The 20842-nt window shown below is 33.6% G+C and overlaps 1 protein-coding gene across 3 annotated transcripts in view; it reads left to right on the top strand.

Annotated features, from left to right (window-relative positions):
* Window positions 1–225: 225 nt before the first annotated feature.
* LOC142332137 (vascular endothelial growth factor A-A-like) overlaps window positions 226–20842 on the top strand; it is a 123219-nt gene continuing 102602 nt past the window's right edge. For all 3 annotated transcript variants that reach the window (XR_012758174.1, XM_075378394.1, XM_075378393.1), the window contains exon 1: window positions 226–533. Coding sequence is in view for 2 of the 3 variants with exons in the window: in XM_075378394.1 (XP_075234509.1) it covers window positions 390–533 (144 nt within the window). In the remaining variant the exon portion in view is untranslated. The remainder of the gene's footprint in view (window positions 534–20842) is intronic.

Below are 20842 nucleotides of genomic sequence, written 5' to 3'. Positions count from 1 at the left end.
GCATCCGTCGACTAGATGAATGAAATAATTCTGATAACGTACTTCTACTTTCGTTTTCAATTTATATTACCTGCCTTTAAAACAATATCCCCTCTCTTAACAAGTACAACCGGTAGGTAAAGTAGTTTACCGTATAGATATTTTGTGTCGGTTGACTGCCGTAACAAATACGGTTTTGTGGTGGGGAGAATATATCGGTTGAGAAATTCTGTTCGTCTAACGCAGTATATTATGTCTGCAGTCCGTTGCGAGTTCTTGTATCGAGTTAACACGTAAAGCGAATGGAACGAGTAAACGTACGTCGTTAAATAATATAAACGTCAAGTGTTAAATTTTCTTTTTTTTTGTTCGTAAATAATTACAAAACGATAAATAATTTTTAAAATACAATGTGTTCATGCGGCTGTGTTGTAATACAATTATTTTTAATCTTTACCGTTACGATAAATATTTTACGATTAGTTTCTAGTCAAAAAATTATATTTCCCGAGATACTGGATCCGGTTCAAATCGATTACGGACAAGAAAAAAATGTAAGTAAATAAAATGTAATTTATTTTCTTTTACGTTAATTTAATTCGATAAGTCTTTACTGTCCTAATAGAAAAATATATGAAACTAAACGCGAGCGTAGATTAAATTTTCTCGGTTTACTGTAATTTTATCGATAAAATATTTCAGATGAAATTTTTTTTACAGATCTTATCGTGTTTTAATTTAAAAATAAAAGCGTTAGATAAAAAATTAATAACATAAAACAGATAATGTAATCGCATACACAGATTTTTGAATACGTTAGGTTTCCTGCTATTTGTAATGTTTATGTGTATATTAAACTATAATTTAAATAAATGACCTTGAGAAAAAAATTTCAAGATTTATATAATACTGGGTAATTTTGAAGTTATTTGAAAACATATTAATCGTTCCCGAGGGGGGGAATAGGAAATAAAAAATAAAAAACATTCAAATAACGAAAAAAGATTATATGTAAATAGCAAAATTAACTTTTTATTTAACTTTTTTATTAAATTTAACTATCGTTACAAAGATTTTTAAATCTATTTTAACAAGTTTTATTCCGCTGATAAATTTATTTTCTCGTAAAACTAGGTCAGTTACTGTACTATATTTTTAACAGACAATAATAAAAAGAGGAGGTCCTTAATTATTCGACCTGGACGTTCTTTTTACGTATATGTAAGCTCTCTATTTTAATAATTTAAAAAAAAATATTTTACTTTTATTAAGGAGGTTTGTCTGGTATTCCCGTAGGAAGCTTCCTTCAAAACATATAAGCGGAAGAGAGTTTTTAAACGAAAATTCATGGATGACTTAATGACTATAAGAATGTATTTTTTCCATAATTACTATATAAAGCGATTTATTGTTACACTTAAAAGTATTATCGACGAAAAATTCAAGATCTGGAAAATGTTTAAAAAGAAGATATATATATATTAACTCTTTGATCAGTATTTTTTATCGTATGGTGTGTGTATATATACGGCAAAATTGTATTTATCCGATTAAAAACTGTAAACGCGGATCTAGAAACGCTTTATTATCAACTTAATAGTAAACGAGTGTTTTCTGCTCTTCCCGTAAAATGAAGAGGGTGTAAATTCCTCGAGGTAAAAATTAAAACGAGTAACTTTGTAGTTCCCGAGAACTAAACGGCTTTTTTGAATTTGTAGTAAATTTATTTTGTTAAATTGCAACAAAAATTACGCTTATAAAAACAATTTTTTCCTGTACGTTCAAAATACATTCGTAAGATCTCCGCGTAATCGGAACGTTTATGAAGAAATCTAAATTTTTTAAAAATACAGAGAGATATGTTTAACATTAGTCGGAGATATAAAACCGATTCAATAACTTTTTACGATTTAAACATTTTTCAAGATCGTGTAAAGAGCATACAAATATAATAAATAGAAATCCAATAACACCGATCGGGTTAGGGGTTCGATGTAATTAGAAGCATACGGTTTCAAAAACAGAAAACGTGAAAATATTATAAATAAATGACAGAAAATTTAAATCCCTTACTCTCCAGGCGATACATACGAGCATAATAAAAAAGCAACAAGGAAAATAAATGAAAAAAACAAATTTGGATATTATAAGATTTAGAAAATAACAAATTTAATTTATAATTGTTTTCGCATGATATCGCTACGTCAGTTTGAAATATGGAAATGGTTTTTTTTAGCGTATGAAAAATTCCAAAGTCTGACCGGGATTCGAACCCGGAGCTCCGGACGAAAGGCCGAGACGCTACAGTTTTACCACGGAGATCGGCGGAACGGTTATTTTAATATATTGTCGCGTGTACGCGGCTCGATCAGGATATTGAGAGACTGACTAGTGAAAATGTTTATATAATTACAATTTATTGGTTAAAGAACATAAATAAAATAAGAAAAATCAATAATGACAATAAGAATAATAAACGAAATAATGAACAACTCCCAACAATAATAACAATAATGACAAGAGCAAACACTAATAATAATAATAATAATATACATATAATAGTTGTAGTAATCGCAACCACAATAATAATAAACAGTGATTACATACAAAACGATTTAAAGTAATCTTCAGGATTTATTTAAAGGTAGTTAAATATCGAAAACCAGAATTCAGTCTCATTGACATAAGACATTAGCGTGACCGATAGTCTTAACACTTTTAACCGCTAGTTTTGCACTAACAACAATAGTACAGCAGATAAAACAAATATAAAGTTCTTTCGCTGCAAATACCTTTGTTGTTCACCTATTCAAAACATCAGTTTCGTGTACTGGAATTACTTGTGACGTCACCTTAATCGCGTCGAACTTAATTCGCTCCTTCACTGACCTTCTCGCAGAATACTCTCGCTTCAAACTCGCATAACTCCTCTCGCAGAGTCTCTTCGCAGACTCACCGTCAACTGGTCTTTCCCGGAGTATTATTTATACTCCTTTCCTTTTTTCCTGCACGACCGGACCCGAATCGAAACCGAGTATGATCGTTCGCTCTCACATTTTCCCATGAGATTCCGACCCTGGTCCGGTAACCCCTTTTCATTGAACAATATCTATTTTAGGTGCGTCAGCGGGCAGTATTATAAAGGACGATTTTTAAAAAGAACGATTGTTAAACGGACCTGTTAGCTTTACTAAAAGGGTTTCCTTTTGCCCCTTTCTGGATACGTCCCGTTATTATATTTTCTACTATTTTCTTCTTAATCGGTAGGAATCCGTTATACCGGTCTTATTAAGATACAATGTATATATACTATACCGTTTACGGTACTGAAGACAACGGCTTTATTATCTGCCACATGTTTTAATACAGAAAAATAGTATACATAGCGACTTAAAATATAAATTGATTTTTATAAATTATTATCTTCTGTTGTTAGGATGCTATTTGCTTACTAGAGAAAATAAAATTTGTAGGACATTTAATTCTGGAAAAAATAATGTAAATAAAGACAAGTGCAAGCATACGAAACTTAAACAAATTCTAGTTTTATTTATAACAAAACGAGGAAAAGAAACGTTTAACTTGAACCCGAACCAAAAATGATTATAGTATTATAAAAGAGTTACGGATTCAGAATAAATTAAAACAAAAAAAAGATTAGAAACTTTTAATATAAATTGTCCTCCGCGTCATTGTTTTCACAACTTTAAGCTATAAAGATGTGTAGTGCAATTATTGGCTTTAAAGATAAGCTTTAATCTTTATCGCCTGCCGATTATCTAATTAACATATTAAGTTTACGTTAAACTTTTTGGCGAGTTAAATATATTTAACACACCAGACTCCTTTAGATATTAATTTTACTAATATTTATTTTATTTTAATTTAGTTAAACTAGATTCTAAGTTGTAAAAAATTAATTTTTTTATACTACTAGTATTCATTTAGATCACAAAAACAGCTTACGACAGAAAAAAGATTTAAGTTTAGTAAGGTGTGCGGTTTTAAATTATTTTACGTTTAAAAAATTCGAAAATTAAGTAAGAATTGAAAAATTATTACTTTTTTAAGAGTAGCATCCACTCGCTTACAAATACAAATAGATAAGCCGTGAATCAGTAGAGATATTTTTAAAAAATAATAAAAAAACAAAACATTTTATATTTATAAAGTAACGTAACGGTAAGTTCTACGAAACGCGTTAACAACGAATGTTAGAGTGGTAATGCTAGTAAGGGCAGAAAATAACACTCGAATCAATTATTATAATCTTACAACAAATATAAAATATTGTGAAAATTTTAACGTGATTAATATTTACCGTTAATCGTTTTCGATTTTCCATTTAACTGAAATGATTAGTTCGATCCGTTTTTCAGGTAAACGGGTTCTTTGGAAAATAAGTTAAAGATAACGGTTAAACATAAAAAAAATGAAATTTATCAAAAATCAGTCCTACCTCAAAACGATTGACACCGACGATTTTTTTGGTACGATGACACCGCATTCCCAAGCCTCCATGGAAGAGCGACACAAAAAGTTTAAACGGAAAGAATAGGGTAAACACAATTTTGATGTAAAACTTTAGCGGTACGAAAGAATTAACCGAAATATTTTTAATAGGGGCCTAAAATACACACAGAGTTAGAGGTCTTGTACTTGAAAATAGTTCGTTTTGGGCAAAAGCATTTACTAAATTTTTTTTTTTGCGTTTTATTTTTGACGGGTCATCTAATAAATAGTGTAGAACGCTTTTGAAACTAGGAATGAGAAATACTAGACGACCGCCAGTTTAATTAAGGTTGTCGTACCCCGAAGTTTTTTACATAAAAATTTGGTTTTTAAATGTCCTTTTAAATGACGTCTCAATTATGCCGATTCCATTTAAAATCTTTGAGATGCCCGGCGGAAGGCAACTGACTTTTGAAGGCTCCTTGATGCTTGAAATCGGCGGTATCGAACTAAAAAATAGATCGTTTCAAGATAGAAGCGTTTGCTAAATTTCATTTATTCATGTCTAATTGTTGAAAAATATTGAAGGATCGCCGTACTTTGATACCGACATTGAATTAAACAAAAATTAATTACACACTAATACGAATTAAATTCTATATTAACTGCGAGTTTATTAACAGAATTTAATAACGAAAAACGTCCGTATTCAGTAATTAGACTGCATTATATAATAAACAGAGAAAAAACATTTACAAGATCCCGGTTCAAGAACGATTATTCTTTATTTCACCGATCTGATTAAAAAGCTAATGACTTCATAAAGAGTTTCTCGCCAAGAAAGCTCTACCACCTGTAATCGGTTTCTGGAGAAGACTTCACCGAATCGCGAACTATATTCAAATCTACTTTCATTATGTTCACCACGAGGAACGATTACACAGTTTGAAAATCATTACTTTCAGAGAAATCGACTATTTAACCGACGTCTCGTGTATGTATTTCGCATGCACGACAGCCATACTAAAAACTAAAACACTGTAAAGTAACAGATTAATATACCCTTTTTTTTTGTCGCGAAATAATGCGTTATATAAAATATTTTACTTCGCAAAAGAAAGTTGGCAATAAATTATTATAATTAGTAATAAAAAAACTAATAAATTTTTTAAAATCTATATTTAAATTGGAGTTCCTCTATATCTTTTTCGGATGAGCAAAATAAAAGTATTACCGGTCAAAGTTTAAAAAGATAAGTCGAAAAAGATAATCCCGGGTACACTAACCCCTCCTTTGTACTATTTACGCTTTCTAAATTTTAAAAAGTAATACTTCATCGAACTGTACCGATTTTCTTTAAGATTTTAATTATAAGTTTTTATTCGATATAAACCTGTAGAAGCGCCGATGTTTAAATTGTTACTAAAAATGTTTTTAAAGAAATAACTCCATCGTAACTTCTTCCATTAAAATAATATCGGCTTTATTTACGGAATTATTTCCGGCTGCACTCCCTTCATTATATAAAATTAAACGATTCGTTCGTTTATTTACTACTATAAGGAAACCGTTTCAGGCTAACAATATATAGAAACAGTCATAACAAAATTTATACAAATTTATTTTAACAATAAGCTTTAAAGTTTTCTCAAATTAATTTCTAAAAAAATAATAAATAATAAACAATTTAATCGATTTCTGATTAACGCGAGATTCGGTTAAGGCAGGTCCGACTAAACAGGATTCTACCTTATTTACTTTTAAATAAAGTAACAACTATGCGATAATAATGCGGATAATTATTGAAAAGAGAAATAAAGAAATTCTATTATTAAAAGCCGATAGTTATTTACAACCTGTTTTAATTATTTATATTTAACCCGCCAGATTTCAAAACATTCCTCAAAAAATGCATCGGTATAATTATTGTTTAGTTACCACGACGACAAGTGTCTCCTTAATTCATAGCAAAACAAAATTGTCCCGTACATTTTATCTATTTAAACGATCTTCAGGAGAATACAAAACATTCTTTATTTTGAAAGGTGGTGGGTACGCCACAATTTTCAGAACTTTGCGCACGAGAAAAAAATCTTAAAAATTCTGTGTCGGAGTAGTTTTTCACAGTGCAAATAAAGTAATGAGACTAGATTTTTTTGGCAGCCAAAGTGGCAACACTGTAAAGTTACTAGTAGTAAGGTTATACGAAGGTTATAAGCGAAGAAGGTTATAAGGTTATACGAAGGTAAGGTTATACAGCTGATTTATATTAGGTATTAATATTTTTAGTTCACTGTTGCCACGTGGACGCAAACAAACTTTTCACGAAAAGAGTTTTTGTTCTGCGTTACAAAAACGAGCGATACTAATTACGAGCCGCGTTGTGCAATCAAGTTTTCTGTTAAATTCTGTGAGAAATGCTACTGAAACTTTTTAAAAATTGAAACGGGCGTATGTAGATGACATCCGTCACGAGCCCTAGTTTTTAGCTGGTTTAAAGCATTTTCAGAAGGCCGGGAATCAGTTGCGGACGATCCGCGCTCTGAAAGATCGTTAACGTCAGAAGGTGACGACAATGTTGAGCGAATCAGACTTGATACGATACGACCGACGATTAACCGTCAGAATGATTGCAGAACAATTAAATTTGAACCGCACCAGAGTCCATCAAATTTTGACAAACGAATCGGATAAGAAAAACGTTTGTGCAAAATCGGTCCAAAAAAACCTCGCTGTTGAACAGAAAAACAAGAGGGTGGAAGTGTGGCTCGATCTTCTAGGGCGAATTGAAACCGATCCTGATTTTTTAAAAAATGTTATTACTGGTGATGAATCTTGGATATTTGAGTACGACCCAGAAACAAAACGCTAAAGCAAGGAAGTAGCACGCTTCAAACTCGTGATGTCCTAAAAAACAAAAATGATTAAATCAAAACCACGCTAATTTGTTTCTTCGATAGTAATTTTTGCCTACAGGATAGACTGTAAAACAATATGTTTACCGAGAAATTCATGAAAAGACTGCGGAAAAGAGCTGCCCGCTTGAGATCAGCCATCAAAGACAACTGGACGCTGCGTCATCACAATGCAGCTTGTCACACTGCACTCATCACTGTAGTTCCTCAACAAGCTTATTCACCCAACTTGAGTCTCTGCGACGTTTGCCTGTTCCCGACTTAAAAAAAAACCCTCAAAGGACACATTTTGGAACAGCAGAAAACAAAAAAAATGTAACCGTCCGTCTGAAGAATATTCCGGTTTCCGAGTTCTAACACTGCTATTAAGCGTGCGAAAACCGTTTGAAACGTTGCGCGGCTTCCCAAGGGAACTATTTTGAAGGTAATAAGAGTCCACGTATAATTGGATCGTAAATAAAGGGTTTTCTGAGCCGATCTCATTACTTTATTTACAGACCTCGTATATATATCTTCAAACCTTCTACGCAGACAATGTAATTTTTCCTTTAAAAGCCTTCTACTTATATACAAAAAATATCGGGTATTTTTTTACTACTGCAAACCCAGAAGTCTAAACAAAAAAACGGACCAAATCCTTTTTTTAAAGTCCGTTTATATTAATTTACAATACCGATCTGCAGGGTATATTTAAAATATAAATCGTTCGAGAAATGACTTATGAACATTTTATATAATCAAGTTTATTCGTATTACAAACCAGGGTACTTTAATAAACGATCAAATAAATGAACCGTTTTTTCAAACGCCTTACAATAACTTTACCTTAAACTTTCTTACAGTTAAATTATAATGTTCTCCTATTTATTGGATTAAAGGAATTTACGTTATCTAAAGTCATTTAAAGTAATTAATTTAAAATTATATTTAGCGGACCGGATATCAAGTGCGCGCGAGTGAAAATAAAAGATCGATAATAAAATAAAACGGTATATTTTTGCACTAGCTGCCTTATAACTTACAGTACTTAGGGAATATTTGCAACCGTTATTGTCAAAAATATTCGAAATCTGCAATTATTAAAATTAAAAAACCCTTTTTAACAGACTTATAATGGTTTATCGAATTAAATAAAAAAACTTAAAAAATAATTATAATACTCTTAAGCTATAATAAGAATGGTGTATTAGTAAAAAAAAAGTAAAATTTAGGTCGATGAACGAGAACGTCAGAATTTATCCGTCACTGTGTAAGAATGTAAAGTCTAAAACAATACTTGACCGGTTTGATGGGTAATAAATTTAACTTAGGTATTTTCATCGCATCAGGGCGTAATAAAATTTAAAAAGCATTTGGAAAAGGACGACGAACTCGTCTAGTACCATATGAGAGACTACAAGTGCATTTGTTACAACCTGTTAACAATGGAAAACATTTAAGGTAAAACGACGAACAGATATATATATATATATTTTTTTTTTAAAGAAACAAAGATACTGGAAACAACACTTAGAGAAAGAAAATTACCGCGCGCGCGCGCTAGTAAAACCATTAAATCTTAATAAACCACACTCCATGTATAAAATAATACATTAAAAAGGTATAAATGTATTCACATTAGTCAGGTTATAGCTTTACCAAAGCGTGTGAAGCTTAATAACTCATTTCACAATAGCGGGAAAACTAGCCGGTTATCTCTTTTATTCCCGATAAGTTTGCCGTTACTTTTACGTAGTAAAGATAGGGCTATAATACATTTTTTCCTGACAGAAAAGAGTACGTTAATCTACTGCTTTATATTATATCTCGTAGTCCTTTTTTTACGACTGTGACGCGTGAAAACTATCTGAAGTAACATCAAGAATTATTTACAGTGAGAGTAACCATGTTAACAATTATACAGACAATTCCTCGCGGTAAATAGATTGAAGTTAATATTTAAAGAACTTTTTGGTCGTTTGAAGGATTTAAAGGACATTTTGGTCGTGTTAGCGAACTCATGGGATTTAATCAAGAGATGAAGGCGACTTGAAATTGCTTTATTCGTCCTTTTCATTAATTTGTCCTAACAATGGCTACCTCATTCGGGACTGATTTTATCTTACGTCAGATCGTCTAACGGTTGAACCACCTAACATAAATACAGATCTCCTGTTAATGTACGCATTTTTAATACGTCAATGAAATTGTATTTTGAAAAATCTCTCCTTATCATTTTTTGTACATGTACACCTTTTACAATAGTTTTATTTTATTTATACAATAATTTTAATTTTATTTTATTTTACAATAATTTTCTTCCGTGTAGTAGGTTCGATCTTAGGTTCTACACGGAAGATCGAAGCGGTCGTTTCGGAAAATGGTTTGGAGGGGCGCCATGATAAATGGAAAAGCATCACTAAAACAAATGCATACCATAATTTTTTTTTTGTAAATAAGTTAATAATGCGTAAATAAAAGAAAATGAATAGGCTATATGTACATCAGGAGAGTTTTTTGTACTAGGTTCTAATAAGCCTGACAAATCTAACAAAGCGTATAAGACCGTAACTCTATTATACCTTTTGGCATTATATCTGTATAAATATAATAAAATAACGGATTTGTCTCGCTATAATACATTTAAGTTAGGTAATTTAAAATGATTTAACTTGATGTTTCATCAATTTCATCGATGTTTTGTTATACAAAAGCGGTGTGGTTTGTCTGACACTTCACACACCACCTCCCCAATCTGTCGCCCTAAAGCATAAGACCGAATTTCTGTGCCACAAACGGCTACTGTGGCTCAAAACGGTTTAGCGACCGACATATACATCCGAAAACAGGCAGGAGATGGTAAAATATATCCGGATCAAGTTGGTCAATCCCCGGAGCCTTTTTCAATGCCATTCGAGAAACCACTCGGTCTATATCTACGGGATCCACAGCCCGTATGCCATGGAAGGGCGTAGCCCTAGCGTCGATCTCCGCTTCATCCTCCGGAGCACCTGGAAACAGAGTATCCAGGAACGCCCGGTACGTTGCCACAGATGTTAAAGTGTGGTCACGACCACCAAACCTGCATCGAACACTGGACAGCACGTGCAATGAATTTGATCGGTAACATGATTTTACGAGCTGCTAGGGGCTGCGCATGGAGTCTTGCCATAACTTGAGTTTGGCTTCCTTGATGGCATGAACATATTCATTACGGGCGGACCGGTAGATCCGCAGACGCTCTGTGCGCACGTCATCAACGATAATCCTCGTTACATTATCAACGAGAATCTCCTAGCGAATCTAATTCTTGCGCGCAACACGCCAAGGTCAGAGGACCACCACTTTTTCCCGAGTTTTCGCCTGCTTCCGGGGACGGCTCCCCGGAAGCGGCAGTTATGACGGCTCCAGGCACTCTCCGATCAGCGGACTGGCCACTACCTAAGGGTCGCCCGTTGGCCAAGGCCGCAGTAGAACTCTATCGCAGCCAGTCTTGATGGCCCGACCGAGTTGTTCAGCCATCAACTCCAACTCTCTGTGCTCCATGCGCCATTCCAACCCCTGTAAGGCAGCTGCGCACTGGCGCAGCAGCCTGTGCTGATCCAGGCTCCTTTGGTTATAGCGACCCAAATCTGGAGCTCTAAGACCGCCTCCGTTATCGATCTCGTAGGTCATACCCCTATGATTGCTCATACAAGTCTCGGGCCAGACAGTCCAACTACTTCGCAGCAAGTCGCCCGTCACTAAAGTGACGTCGATGTAACTTTCTCCCGGTACGGAAGAGAAAGTTAGCGGTTGTTCTGCATCATTAAGCAAATAGAGGTTACTGGCTTTTACAAACTGTTCGAGACCAGCGCCTCTGGGGTCAGCGAGTGGTAATCCCCAGGCGGAAGACTTGGGGTTAGCGCCTAGAGCAACCAACACACTCTGATGCCCGGGAGACCGTCCGGAATCCTGCTTAACTTCATCAGCAAGTCATCGATACTCAATCCAAGCTGGAAGTATCCAAAATGCAAAAGTGATACGTTACACAGCCTTATGTAGTTCTGATATAAAAATATTTTTAAGCGAAAATTGAAGAAAATTATTTTGGGCAAAACGTATCCCGCATTCCAGCGGATCTTATCTCACTCTCAGTGGAGATTCTCATTAAGTTGTTTCTCAGTATTTTTTTAATAATTTTTATCAAAAAGCAGATAAGCCTTTACGTCTTATTAGCTATTATTATACATATATAACTAGTTTTTTGAAAAGGGGCACAACCCCCTTTGTTTGGCGACGTGAATTTATTACAAAAATATTAATGTTAATAAAACACTTATACGGGATGAGCTACATAAAGCCGAACCCACAACGTAACCGTTGCAGAATCGGTAGGTTAGAATGAAATTTTATGAATGATACGGATAAATTAATTAAGTAAAACATAAAACGTAATTTATATGTTGCATTTATTTACCTTATTGTTACAAAAGATGTTCAAAATGACCACCCTGGGCATCCATGCACTTTTGTGCTCGACTGATCATACTGAAAGTCGTCTGACGCAAAACATTGTTGTTAATTGCGTTAATTTCTCGTTGAATGTTCACCTTCAGTTCATCTATACTGTTGGGATTAGATTCATAAATTCTCTTTTAAGTAATCCCGAAGAAAAAATTGCAAATAGACAACCCTGGGGAACGTGGAGGCCGCCATCCTCTTCTGACAGCTCGTTCATTTGTGAAATCTGCAAGAAAGCGGTTCAGTGAAACGTTTCGTGCGTGAAACTTTCTCAGACTTGGATAAATGAAACCATGCCTCGTCTGACATTAAATACGACATCGGGTTTGTCTGTCCTCCAACAATGTTTCCGATAAGCCAGTTGCAATAATCAAGTCGTTTCGATTTGTCTGTCTCCTTAAGCTGTTGCTCATTTGTAACGCGGTACGGTTTCAATTTTAATTCATGAAGAATTTTACAAGATTCGTATTTAATACCAAATTGTTAGGATAACTTGCTTAGTGATTTTTTTGAACTGGCAGTAATTCTCCTTTCAATGTCGGCAATGGCCTGTGGAGTCCTAACGGAAAGTTGCCTATTTCGTTTTGCATTTGAAACCGAACCTATTGTACGCCATTTTTTAACTAAATCGTGTTTGCTACTCTTCGTTGGGATACGGACATTCGGAAATTTTTCTACGAATACTTACGTAATTCTTCAAACGATCCGGAACAAATATAGGTATCAACTATAGTTATCCTCTCCTGCACTGAATAAGGCATTTTATGCAAGCACAACCACTCACAATACTGCACTGAACAAAACGTATACTGCATTGACACGTGCCCAATCAGTGCCAGCAACAATCAGTAGTAACATATACATCCACTAGTCGCGCTAGTTGTGCTAAAGGTGTTTCATAAATAGTGTTCGGTAGCGGTTCCATTACGGGTTCGGTTTTATGTTGCTAATCCTGTACAATATTCAAGTTACCTATAATAACTTTACAATAGATGTTCAAAATGATTGATTTACTGTGATCCCTATGCAGCTTCGTACAGGTTTCATACCGTTTGCACTCACTTTTCGAAATGATTGCTCTGTAATGTTTGAAATCTCACTTTCAATGTCAGCCTTCACTTCGTCAAGCGTATGAGAAAAGTTTTTAAAAAGAATACTTTTTAAGAACCCACGAATGAAAAAGTCTGCTGGTGTAAGATCTGGGGATCTTGGAGGCCACAACCCTTTTTATATCAAACGATGCACAAAAAATTCCCGTAACATATCCGGCTTTCATTAGCCGTATGACACGTTGCGTTATCCTATTGGAACAAACATTCTCGTCGGTGAAAATCTGACGCGGCGATAAACTGTTCGATTAACTTGCGATAAACCACACCTTCTACAGATTTGTCAAAAAATAAAGGCGCTATTACACGACGCCGGGAGATCGGACAACGAAACACCAATTTTACACGCGTGTAATGGTCATTCGTGAAACTCGTTGAGGATTTTGAACGCTCCATATTCCAAAATTTTGGCTGTTAAAGTAGCCATCCGAGTGAAAACATGCCTTGTCGTCGAAATAAACACGACGCAAAATTTCAATACCGTAATCAACAACAGAACGAAACCGACGACGATACTGTAAACTTTTTCCTCGGTCTACTTCTTTCAGTTCTTGAACGAAACCGATGCGATAAGCGTGGATTGTAATTTTTAAGTAGCCCTGAAAGTTGTAGATGCGAAAGCCCGGTCTGCGAAGATAAACTTTTCAGCGATTTTCTGGGCGAGCGAGTCAATCGTTCTTTCACATCCTCCAGAACTTACCGTTAACAGTGATGTCGACCTGTGGTTTTCCGATCGCGTACACTCCCGGTTTTACGAAATTTATTAATCATAAGCGATATTGTCGACTTATTATCAACTCAAGATTGGGAAAGTTTATCCGAAACTCGTCTTTCACTCGTTCGTAAGATTTATACGCGCGATAACGACGTAGTTAACTAAATAGAGACGAATTTATACTCATATAGCGCTAGCGCATTTATGACATTTAAAGCACAGAATAACATTTTACAAGCTGTTAACCTTGAGTACAGTGTTGCCAACTGATGATGAGGCCTGATTGCAGATTGTAATGAAGGATATTTTACAGTATACTTAGATTTTTTAGAAATTCCAGTCACACGTTGGAAACAGAAATAACAAACGGTTACATGATCCTTTGGTTCACGCCAAACCGTACGTACACCAAGTGACAAAGCCTTCAGTATACCTTTCAGCATCCTCTTAAATATGCAGAACAATTAGTGCATACTACATGAGGAGCCCACGTCTTATCCTGATCACCAATTTTATACTGAAAGTACAAATTAATATGCTTTTTTAATTAAAAGTGTAATGTTTTTTGGTATTTGATTTTACGGTAAACTCAACACATACATAACAAAAGGCATCCACATCGTTTACATAATTTCGAGGCATTATGACGCTCCACTACTAACAAGCTTAAAACAGCAATAAGACTGAACAAAATGAATTTGTTCCTAAATGCAGCACTTAATACAAACAACACAGTCGTGTTTTCAGCTACATGTTTTGACCTGCACAGACATGATTTATCTTATCCATGAAGGTTCACTCTTCAGTCTTAGATACGATGTCAAAATATGTGACTATGATGGTATGATTGAATTCTTTGTCTCTTTTCTTTTTCCTGTTTAGCCTCCGGTAATTACCTTTCAGATAATACTTCAGAGGATGATATGTATGAGTGTAAATGAAGTGTAGTCTTGTACAGCCTCAGTTCGACCGTTCCTGAGATATGTAATTAATTGAAACCCAACCACCAAAGAACACCGGTATCCACGAGCTTTACTAGGACTTGAAGAACGCTTGAACTCTTGACTTCCAAATCGGCTGATTTGGGAAGACGCGTTCACCACTAGACCAAGCCGATGAGTTTAATTCTTTGTCTAGTATTGTTTATTTATGGGTTACAAACTATGTTAACAAAGTTAAACAATAAAAAATGAGCTAACAAAATACAAGGAGCTTAAAATGCTAACTAACCGTTGAAAAATGAAAAAATAAATCCTTTATTTGAAATTTAAAAATTTTTCAAACATAGTGGCTGATAGAAAGATTCTAAGTTAATATTAGTTTTCAGTATAAAAACAAAAAACAGATTAAAATCATGTATCGCATGTTAGGAAACAAAAATTATGCTTATCAGTGATATTAGTTTCTCTAAGATGGCACCCGATAATAAATTATTGATAACCGTGTTGCAAAACTTTTTCGATAATCGCTTGTTGTAAAAGGTGTTCTGATCTGTAAGATCTTTAGATTTTATTATTTTTTTTTGTTCTATTTTAAAAGCGTAACTTTTAAGAACGATCCTCATTCGAAAATTAGATGTTAAACTATGGAATAAATATTTTAAAAACTGGCTGTAGACATCATGAAACCGATTGAAATCTGCATCAAGACGAGAAAAAATCATTTTCGAAATCTATTGTGAAATTAATAGAGCGATCTGTTAAAAATGAATCTGAAAAAAAATTAATCCAAGCTTATATTAACAATATTCGGGTAAATATTTTCCAAACAGCTATAAATCAACCACCTGTCTAAAACTACCGATAACGTTAATTATTACCAATAACGATTAATGTAAACAAAATCAACTATATTTTATAATCTTTCCCTGAAAATAGTCCGATTTGAAATTATAGAGTGAACATTTTTATTTAAAAATTACTAAAAATAATTTTTTTGTGAGAATTTTATTTACATTTTTAAAAGATTTAAAAGTACTTGAAAATAGTCGAAGTTTCTAGGGTTCAAATCCTAGTAAAAAAGTTACTATTATCTGCTTTGGTGGTCGGGGTTCAATTAACCGCACGTTTCAGGAACGGTAGGCCTGAATCTGTACAAGACTACACGTCATTTACATTCGTACATATCATTCTCATCTAACTGAGCCACGGGTTGCTTTTGCTCGAAAATTGATCGGATCGCAACCTACGCATTAGGAAAATAAAAAGGTAAAAATCATTATAATAGTGTATTTTTTTTAATAAAATTGCTGACATATCGACAAATAATACTACACAAATAAAAATAGATTATAGAAAAGTACGTAATATTTATATTAAATATTCTCAACAGGAAATCCCCGAAGGTTTTTTAATTAACCTCCTCTTGTTTATTATTACTGGAATTTCCGAAAATACAACGCTAGAAATAATATTGCAGTACGATGGTGTCTCTAAGATAGGCTTGAAGGCGCCACAGGTTGCGCCAGATTTAATGTAAGCTCTCACTTATTGTCGCGACGGGCAAAAAAATCTTCTATTTCTACTTTATCGGTAATTAAATTTGCATATGCGAATATAAAATATTAATTAATATCATTTCTATCTATAAATAACAAAACAATATATATAAATGAAAATAAGAAAATAAATGTAGGTTGTTTTATTTAAAAATACGAACTAAAAACAAATCTCATTACAAATCATTGTAAATAATGAAAGTCAGCCAGAGATTTGTTGTCGCTCATTTTGCACAATCGTTTCAATGTCGCGTTGTAAATTACTTAAACGTAATCGAAGAGGTGAATTTATTGTTAAACGATTTCTTGTTTTGGTTTTAATAAGCGTAGTAGCTGGGAATCCAGCTTCACACAAATATACGGTTAAAAAGGGAAGTAGCAACTTCACGGCTTTGTTATGTAAATTTGGATATTCATTTTTTATCGCGATCCAAAATTTAATTAAATTCATAGTTGAAATTTTTTTTGTAATGTTATATCTGAACTCGATTCTTGGTTTTCTTACTTACTTTCTTTCTTTTTCCTGTTTAACCTCCGGTAACTACCATTTAGATAATACTTCAGAGGATGAATGAGGATGATATGTATGAGTGTAAATGAAGTGTAGTCTTGTACATTCTCAGTTCGACCAATCCTAAGATGTGTGGTTGATTGAAACCCGACCGCCAAAGAACACCGGTATCCACGATCTAGCATTCAAATCCGTGTAAAAATAACTGGCTTTACTAGGACTTGGAACGCTGGAACTCTCGACTTCCAAATCAGCTGATTTGGGAAGACGCGTTCACCACTAGATCAACCCGGTGGGTTGGTTTTGTTACTTGAATGTATATCATTGCACTTATTCTCAATAAAAAGATTAATTATCCGTAAATTCATTTCCTGTAAGTTTATGTTTGTAGAGAATGTTTTTCAAATCAATTATATAACGACTAAATTTTGATTTATTACTGCATTCAGATCATCTTTTGTGTAGTAATAAAATCGTAATAAGAATTAAATAAATCAGGATTTTCTTCAATTTTTTTTTAACCGAAATTTAATTGTCATACTTCCCTGCAAACTTAAATTTAAGTCGTTTATGTAATAAAATATGTCGCTTACATATACCGGTTTCGCAATCCGATATATACCGGAAAAACATTTTAATAACGAAGACTGTTTTTCTTGAAAATATCTCCACTTCCGTCCTTAATTCGTAAAATCTGGTAAGGGCATTTCCTCGCACGAGCCATCTTACTTCTGGACGAAGTAAGAGAGTGTTCTGCTCCTACCTTTTGACAAAGAATGAAAAATAATCGAGAGTTAAGATCTCTTTTCTTTACGAAATTAATAATTTTTGTCGATTGCAGGAGAACGTCGTTTAATTCAGTCGACGTATTTCTCGACGCTAAGTGCTTGCGATGTGTTAGTAATATGTTAGGAGAAGCGATTTCTTTAATCTTTTTTTACTCCGCCGCGTTTCCCGGTCGTATTTGTTGCTCCGTCGGTACACGGACCGATACAATTTTTCCAGTTTAAGGAACGGTTATTATTAATAAGAATTCAATGAAATAAAAATTTCGGAACTTGTGTGGGATTATAAATCTTTGCAAAACAATAAGTCTTCTTTAATTTCTTCAAAAGAATAGTCAACGTACCGTACGTAGCGCTGCAAATTAGCTTTTTTAAAAATATCATATGATTCGTCGATCTAGATGGCACACACCGTTGATACTTTTTGTTAACCGGTATTCAATATTTTCAGAATTTCAATTCGACGACTAATCGTATCGTTTGAAAGACGAATTGATCTCATCCGATCTAGAGCTGAAATTCCAAACTTCAATTAACGTCGATTGAATAAAATTTTCTCCGGTTGTGAACGATTTTTTTTGTTTTCGCTATACGTAGTGCAATTAAATATGAACATTTCGATCGAGATTTATTTTGAATAAGAGTTTCTTTAAATGTTTTCCTTTGGAGATTAAATTTTTGTTTTTGTAGTTCAAAATATTCCAACGGTTTGTATTTAGTTCAGGACGTCTTGATTTTAAATGTCATAACATTTTAGACGGTTTCGTGGTATCATTGTTCTTAACTTTCGTACATATTATGCAAAGCGGACGTACACCGTCTTCCGTAGAATCCGGTCAAAGTATAAAACCGTAGTTCAATTGCTCATTATTGTAGCGTCTTACGAAAGCAGATTTATTTTTCTTGTGGACATTCATTTTCCGTTTCACTCGATTTTTCTATATTTCCATCTCCCGGAGTAGAACTTTCAGCGGGAAAAGTTTCTTACGTAAAGTTCCATGTCTTTTTTACCCGTTTTAAAAAGAATAAAAATTTGTGTTTTAGCAACAATTAAAAGTAAACCGCTTCACTATAACATTAGTAGTCGACTGCGTAAAGTAAAGAATGTAATTGTAAATGTAGTATTTTCAATAAATTCAATATGCCCATAGCTGTCATAAAACAAAGGTACCGCCGAAGCCGCTCTCTATAGTGCGGCGTTTTTTTTATATATCTTCCGGTACTACACTTCACGAGTCGAGGGTTAGCTAATCGTTGCCGATTGTGCAAAGAATACAATGTACTCGATAAATTGCACCGGCGTTCGCCAGTCTATATAGATTGGCGAATGAATATATAGATGCGCAGAACATTATTAAATAATTATATTCTAAAAATTTTATATTATCGCTACATGATTTTTTTTTAATGTTCATTTTTTTCTCGTATTTGTAAAGTTCCATTTTTTTTCTTCAGGGACAATTTCTTCAGGGACTAGTAGCGTTATCTCGCGGACCGGTGGTTGAGAAACACTGCTGTAGACAATTAATTTAATAGTTTTGGACAAACAAAAAAGAAATAATCGGCTAAAATCACTTTGCCGCTCAAAAATTGTTCGTTAATTATTTTAATCGTGCTGTACTTCAAGATAGCGTGAGATATTTTATTTACAGAGTTGCCTAATTTCTATCGCTGTATCTTCCTCGGCCGAAAGCACAAATCATTTCAAACACTACTCTTTTAATTCCTGATAGACTTTATACTTATTCCCATCACAGGAAGAATTGGTCGTTTGAGGTGGATTCATTTTTCTACATTTAACCTTGAAAAGTTACATAAAGCTTGTTGTTGTACATTAACAACATCTTTAGATAAAATTTCGTAATAATTTTAAATATTGAAATCAATTTATAGAACCGAAACGTGTTTTATTTACGGTAAAATAACATCTCATAAAAAGTGTCTGAAGTTTTTCCCTTGCTTAAATTTTAATAATAAAAAAACTACATTTAAAATATTTACAAAAACGTTGTAATCGGAACGAAAAGCCACAAAACCGACGATAATAGTTTAGTTCAACTGTCATATCATTCTTTCTTTTTTCCTGTTTAGCCTCCGGTAACTACCGTTTAGATAATTCTTCAGAGGATGATATGTATGAGTGTAAATGAAGTGTAGTCTTGTACATTCTCAGTTCGACCGTTCCTGAGATGTGTGCTTAATTGAAACCCAACCACCAAAGAACACCGGTATCCACGATCTAGTATAGTATCTAGTCATATCATTCTATCAAAACCGAATTGACGAAACATTTATTTAGTCTTTGATAATGTAAAAAACTTTAATTCAACTTTTTACATAGGATAAAGTTGAATTTGCAACAAAAATCACTCTCGATAGAACACCCATCTTATATTCGGTAATGTTATTTAAAGAAATATAATATTTTTGTTTTTATTGTTTCTTTCTTTTCAAATACTTAGCGAATTAATATAAAAATTGTAATTTTCTTAGAATATTATTCTAATTTCCTTTTAAATAAATGTAGAGATTTCCTATAAGAAAATAAATAATAAATAAAATGTAGACACCTTTAAAACCAAGATTGTGATGTTAGAGGGTTTTCAAGAAAAAAAAGAACAGGAAAAAATTCTAGAATGAAACTGTCGGAAGAACGAAAACAATGACATGCGGAAAGAAGAGGTACCGCGAAAAAAGCAAAATAATAAAATGGATGGCTGTATAAAAAAAAAATTCTTTAACTCAAAAAGTAAGCGCATAAAATAAACGTCCTTACACGAAGCGAGCACAAATTATCTTCACGCCTCGATTAAATAAAATAATCAAGTAGGTAAATTTAGGTAGAGGTATGTAAAATACATGTCTACTAACAATATTTAATTATTTCATATAACAGATTTGCCACCGTCCTCTCAATTAATCATCGATTTTTGTAATAAATTGAGTGAGGGTAACAAACCTTACAGCTAACCGATTTATCTCTTCATCGATTAATTTCTTTTGAAACGTTTTAAACTTTTAATCGTCTTTGATACGCGTGAAAATAAACAATCTGATCCGAAACACGAGTAATTCCCAGAAATTTTATAACGATCGTTCACGTCACGCTTACTAGGCCGAGTATATTATTTCATATCGACATGATAAGCCGACCGAGATGCCGGTTATTCACGAAACCTGCGTGCTGTTCACTATAGGGACCGACTTTACAGTCAACATCACTAGTTTCAGAGAGAAAGGAAATCTGATCAAAACTTTGATCACAGTCATAATAAAGATGTACCTATATTATAAAACAAATTTCATATCCGGTTAAAAAAAAACCAAAATGGTGTCTGAAGATATGGTTTTAACAATAGTATTAACCTCATAAGTCGGAATGGAATGGAATGCAAAG

This window comes from Lycorma delicatula, chromosome 11, assembly GCF_047948215.1.
Source record: "Lycorma delicatula isolate Av1 chromosome 11, ASM4794821v1, whole genome shotgun sequence".
In the NCBI taxonomy this organism is placed as follows: domain Eukaryota; kingdom Metazoa; phylum Arthropoda; class Insecta; order Hemiptera; family Fulgoridae; genus Lycorma; species Lycorma delicatula.
The sequence above is the reverse complement of the archived record's forward strand: the minus strand, read 5'-3'. Positions and strand labels throughout refer to the sequence as shown.